General features: G+C 36.7%; 1 protein-coding gene across 1 annotated transcript; it reads right to left on the bottom strand.

Moving 5' to 3' along the window:
* Positions 1 to 2171: 2171 nt before the first annotated feature.
* LOC143620789 (uncharacterized) lies at positions 2172 to 3400 on the bottom strand. The gene is made up of 4 exons (XM_077092398.1): positions 3212 to 3400; positions 2814 to 2982; positions 2422 to 2658; positions 2172 to 2359 (listed from the first exon to the last, which is right to left on the bottom strand). The coding sequence occupies exons 1-4, from the start codon at positions 3398 to 3400 to the stop codon at positions 2172 to 2174; spliced, it is 783 nt and encodes a 260-aa protein (XP_076948513.1).
* Between the last annotated feature and the right edge of the window lie 2989 nt (positions 3401 to 6389).

Below are 6389 nucleotides of genomic sequence, written 5' to 3'. Positions count from 1 at the left end.
ACTTGTTTAAGCAGCCCAATATAGTTCCACTAATTTTCCCATTCTTTTACGTGTAGTTTCCTGGGACCATGAGAAAATAATCATAAAATTGTGTTAAGTAATGTGACCCAGTTAAATCAATTTATGTATCATGTATGATTTTCAAATGTGATAAACAGCTAATTATAAGACAAAGTTTATGGGCATATTATAATATTCTTTACATAATACCAAACTCCTTTTTAATTATCACAATTTATTTGTTTTAACATTATAATTATTGTAAGAGTTGTTTCACTCGTTTTAGCTCGTTACCTCTTAAGTCAAATAAAATCTAAATATCAGTCACTTAAGCGAATTTATTTAAGAAAATAACCCTAATGTTACTCAAAAGTGTAGGGAATAGTTGAAATATTTATATATAATTTTGCCCATATCAGTAGGTTGCAGAGAATTCAAAGTAAGCTAAGTGTTATGTGTGTGTTTCAGCCTTAGTCTGATAATAAAATAAATAGATTACAAACGGCTATAAACAAGCAGATTAAAACTTTGTTGCACATTTTTTTATGAATAGCTAAGTCGATCAAGGATATTGTTTATCACCTAAGTTTAAGCATCAAAGTCAACCAAGCAGCCATTAGATACGATTAAGGTCCAATTATTCAACTAACTTGCTTGTGATCCCCACTACTTGACATACCCCCATTATCAAGCAACACCCCAAAAGCCCATTTCCATAGTTGAGTATGCACGAATTCATCTGTAGAGTTTACAAATGACGTGTCCCATGTGGTCCGTTTATTAATGGTAATGAGACGCGAGCACGAGGACCCCATATGACTAATAGCGTGTATGATCAAGTCAATAGTGAATTTATACTTTTTAAAGCACTTTGCGATCATGTTTAATGACTTATAATTTGGCAGATAAACTACAGGTTTGCTCTTTTTAAGCTTTTTGAAATATCCATAAATCCACTTAGGAAATATGAATACCCAGATGAATAACTGCATACAGACCCATAGGCTCCGAACACCGGAGCATCCCATCAATACAGGATTTAAGGCTATAAAATCATATGCCTATGAAGTGTTGAACACTGAAACTAGAAGTACAAGCTTTTAGTTTATATCACTAGCTACACGGCATACTCTAACGTTAAACCTACCCAAGCATCGTACGATAACGTATTCAGATTTCTTTAAAATTCATAATTTTCTACAATCAGACTAAAAATGAGGCTTGAGTATGGTTGACCTTTCATCTCGTATAGTTTCCCACTAAAAATAATATTTTATCGTTTAAAACCAACTACCAAACTGCCCTTTCAATCTCAAGGCTGAGCCTACCGTCACATCCCAAGTTAAGTGCGTGTTCTTTAATTATATTTTATTATTAGTAGTTTGAAAAACCGATTCCCGATAATTATCCTCATCTCCCATTTAAATGCAAAAAAATCAATTTCAAGGGACCTTTTTCAAATTTTTTTTATTAACTTTTTTTTATATAATTAAAACTTTAAACGAAAAAACTAAAACAAAAAAACATATGTATTCCCATCCCCACACTTAAAATTTGCATTGTCCTCAATGCAGGGACGAAAACACGACTCAAAAATTTTAAAACAAAACAAAACCTAAAAATACAAAAATAAATAAGAACAAAACAAAGCTAAAATTTTAAAACTAAAACATAAAAACAAATTAAAAAGGAAAAGCCTTAGCTGGTAGTATGCGTATGAAATAGGATGCTAATGTCGTCTTCCATCAATTCCCTTCAACTCCAAACGTGCTCAACAACCAGTATCTCCTTTCTCTCGTACACAAACGGAAACGACAACAATACAAACAATATCTAAACATTCATCTTTTCAACTTGATAGATATTAATCATTCAAAGTATGAACCAAACCGACCAACCCATCCAATAAACATGAATAAAAGCATAAATTAAATAATTATAAAAGTATACGGCTCTTGCTGCTCCATCCCCACACTTGAATTTTGCATTATACTTCAAGGGGGTCTTCTATCTCACTTTCTTCAAAACTTATAAAAGCTTAAAAATAAATAAAAACAATAAAAAACTACGTTATTGACTCAATGAAAAATAAAAATAAAATAGAAATAAAAATAGGAAGGAGTGTACAAACTCTACACTTGAGTTTTCACTCAAGAACCATTTGTGACAAATCAGTGCAATGGATCGAGAGGAGTTTCCTCCATCTCGATTGATTCCTCTGGTACTCCAAGATAGTGCTTTAAACGATGACCGTTCACCTTCCAAGATGTTCCATTATCCGGATTCTCCAACTCCACCACTCCATACGGGAAAACTTCTTTCACCAAGTACGGTCCCGTCCACTTTGATCTCAACATTCCTGCAAACAACTTCAAACGAGAGTTAATTAATAATACCTATCGCCTTTCTTGAAATCCTTGCCTCCTTTCAACTGTCGATCGTGTAGAGCTTTCAGCTTTTCTTTGATGTTCAATGATCGAGAATATGCTGCATCCCGAAGCTCTTCTAACTCATGAATCTGAAAGTACCTTTTCCTCGCGGCCTCGGTAAGATCGACATTCACCGTCTTCAATGCCCAATAAGCACGATGCTCCAACTCAACCGGAAGATGACAAGACTTACCGTAATCAAGCATAAACGATGTAGTTCCCAACGAGTCTGGTAAGCGGTTCGGAATGCCCACAATGCATCGTCTAACTTCTCTGGCCAATCTTTCCGACTTACCCCAACCGTCTTCTCCAAAATCCTCTTCACCCCTCGATTTGCATTCTCGACTTGACCATTCGTTTGAGTGTGATAAGTAGTAGAGGTACGATGAGTAACCCCATAACAAGCTAACGCTTTCTCCATGACGGTATTACAAAAATGGATTCCCCGATCACTAATAATAGCTCTCGGAGTACCAAAATGAGTAAACAGCTTCTTGAGGAACCTCACAACAACTCGTTCATCATTCGTCGCCAATGCTTGGGCTTCCACCCACTTTGACACATAATCAATAGCCACCAAAATATACTTATTACCATTCGAAGTGGGAAACGGTCCCATGAAGTCGATGCCCCAAACATTAAAGATTTCAAGAATTTGTATGGGCTTATAAGGCATCTCATTCTTGGAAGAAATATTACCTGTTCTTTGGCACGCATCACAAAGCTTCACAGACTCTTCAGCATCTTTAACAACTATCGGCCAAGGACCCACTATCAAACACCTTCTGTGCGGTAGCATTCGCACCATAATGACCTCCAGTCAACCCTTCATGAACATGCTTGAGAATATCCCAACCTTCCTCTTTTGTCACACATCTCTTCAGAATCCGATCACCACCAATCTTAAACAAAAACGGGTCATCCCACACATACCGATTAACATCCCAGAAAAACTTCCTCTTTTGTTGCATAGTCATACCCTCCAACACAATATTCTTCGCTAAATAGTTAGCAAAATCAGTTGTCAGGATAGTGAGTCGGGTGAAACCTTAGAAAAGGTTGACAAGAACACACCAACTCAAAAACCCAAAGGCCTATTGAATATCCCAGCGGAATCAGGATATCCAAGAAGTGGGAATGAAGGAGTGAAAATAACAAACATGAAATGATAATAAGTATCAATAAAAGCACATTCAAAGACAAAGATTCACTGTATTAAATGAGTCATTAATGAAACAGTGAAAAGAATATCTAGGGTTTCGTGCGTGACGGCGGCGGCGGCAGTACCAGGAAACAAATAGAATATTCTTTTAGAATGTTTCTCGTATTCTGTGCATCCTTATCCGTATCCGTATCGTGCCCTAAATGAAAACCTAGGACCCTATTTATAGACCTAGACATTCCTTCTAGAAGTTCCTAATCATTACATAATAAAATACAAAATAATACAAGGGTTGAGTCCTCGAGCAAGGTAACAATCTTTCTCGAGCAGACTCACTATGCTAGGTATGCTCGATGATTGTCCTTGACCATACTTTACATAGAATATCTTCAGTGAAGATATTCTCCTCTAGCTGGCTTCATTCCTCTTGACTAATTCATGCTTTGCTCGAACTAGTCCATCGAGCAAGCTCATTCTTCTAGATGTCTTCAGTCTTCTTATTCAACAATCTTTTGCATGCTTGGATGTAAATCTTGCTCGGAGAACTGAACTATGCTCGAAGTCCGTTCTTTGATCACGTGACATCTTCTTATTACATCCATGATTGTCCCCATGTGCTCGATCATCCTGCGCTAGTAACACTTGGTTAAAACTTGTATGATCAAACTATTTGCTCGATTGGCAATCCATGCTCGATAGAAGAATACTCTTGCTCGTTGAAGTGTAGCTTGCTCGAAGCCTTAACACTTAGAAGAATCAACCATTTAAGGTTCTGAAGACCTTTCTCGAAGTAGTAAAACCATGCTCGATCGTCTAGGCTTGCTCGAAGTCCATACTTAGCCGTTTTCTGAGGAGGTTGTGAATATTCCAATCTTCCTTATCAAATATCCGACCCAACAATCTCTCCTTAGATTGAAACAAGCTCAGATGCATCAAAACATACCTGCATAGAGTTACACATGTATCAGACATCAAAAATATATCATTCAAGAACATGTCATTTTATTACATAAATAGAAATTCTGCCTCTTGGGCATTACACATTAAATTTTTTACATTAAATACAAAACACAATTACAAAGATAAACATAAATAAATTTAATTGTCATTGAGCTTCCATTCTGCTATCTTCTTCTCCTCTTCCTTGTGTCAGATTCTTCTTTCCTTTGCTTGATAAGGGCTGCCTTTTGTTTGATCATATCAAGTTCCATAGGATCAGAGGAGTCAATGGGGAATTCTGCATCAATTAAGTCTTGTAGATCTTGAGGGTGCATGAATTTAAGATCTCTATCATTTCTAATCACAGCGATTGGTATTCCCGATGCATTCCTCAGAGAAATTGAGTCGTTATGTTGGTTGTACGAGATGAAGGTAATTCTTCCATTAATCTGAACCACAGAATTTGGTTCTCTCATCTCTTCCCTCATAGCTAAGCACTCCATTAGAATTTTCCTTTTTCCATGTGACCTGCTTGCTTGGAATTTCCTTCTCTTATCTTCAAACAGAGAGAGCTCCAGAATGTGTGTCGGACCGGTGCGGGACACGGTTTCCCAACGATTCACGGGGCAACGTGTTAGAGTGCGGAATCCTCTAACACGGCGATTCGGTGGTGATCAACAACGCACGGTTACGATTCCTAAGACGGTTTGACACCTAGGGACGGAGGAAAAGACCGACACGACGAAGATGGGCAGAGAGGATTTTCGGCAATAGCAGGTTCGTGACTGTGTGTAATGTGTGCTCTCTCTTGTGAAATTTCCTAAGTTTCGTTTATATATCGTATACTGATTCGATCGAATGAGTATCTCATTCGATCGAATGAGTCCTGGTTCGATCGAATCAGTCACTGATTCGATCGAATCAGTTTCTTTTGACATTTTCAGTCCGTTAACTTGGTTTCACGATCGTTATTTTCATATCGAACCATCCTGATAGAACTGGGGACATACACATGACATTTCATGTCCTAACAAACTCCCCCTTGGAGCCAGTTCTATTTACTTATAATCAATCGAGTTCTCTTGCTCGATCGTAACTCCCCCTTGGAGTTATCTCACTCTCTCTTTTCTCAAAGCTAGTGGTGCGCACGTTGCATCCACGAACTCCTTTCTTCATGAAGTTCTCTCAAGATCAAATGGTTCAGTCAGTCAGACTTACCATAGGTTCCGCATATCCTGAGAAGCTTCGTTCCTACAGAACATATAGATCATAATACATTAGTAACAAATGGAAAAATATCAGGCTCAAACATCTTTGGGTTTTCTTGTCACTTCATTCTTTCTTTCATGCACAGCCTGTTGCACAGATGAACATTTAGCAACCTGCATGAAGTTTTCTTTCATTCCTACACACTGGATAAACATTTAGTAGGAACAGACAGGGATCAGACTACCTGTCACGATGATTTCTCATTAAAAAAAAACAGAATAAAATTAAAAAAAATTAATTCAGAATAAAAATCTTTTTTTTTTTTTTTTTTTTTTTTTTTTTTATAATATTCAAACTGAAATAAACAACTGTACAAAAATTTAAAACACATTATTTTTGGTTGAGAAGGATCTATAATAAGAAATCATACAGACGTATATGACTATCTACTGAGACTTTTCGGGAATTTTTTTTTTTTTTTTTTTTTTTTTTTTTTTTTTTAACAGAATATACGAAGTTAAACAAGACATAATGAATATTCTTTTTGTGAGAAAGATCCGAACAGGAATCATACTAATTACGTGACTGTCACACAGATCCGTGTTTAGCTGTATTATGACATAAAGAAACAGGTTGTGAGCATATAAATA

Source organism: Bidens hawaiensis, unplaced genomic scaffold (genome assembly GCF_021521415.1).
Source record: "Bidens hawaiensis isolate Kalapana, Puna unplaced genomic scaffold, B.hawaiensis_p1.1 tig00002671_1, whole genome shotgun sequence".
Classification (NCBI taxonomy): domain Eukaryota; kingdom Viridiplantae; phylum Streptophyta; class Magnoliopsida; order Asterales; family Asteraceae; genus Bidens; species Bidens hawaiensis.
This window is presented reverse-complemented; position numbering and strand designations above follow the sequence as displayed.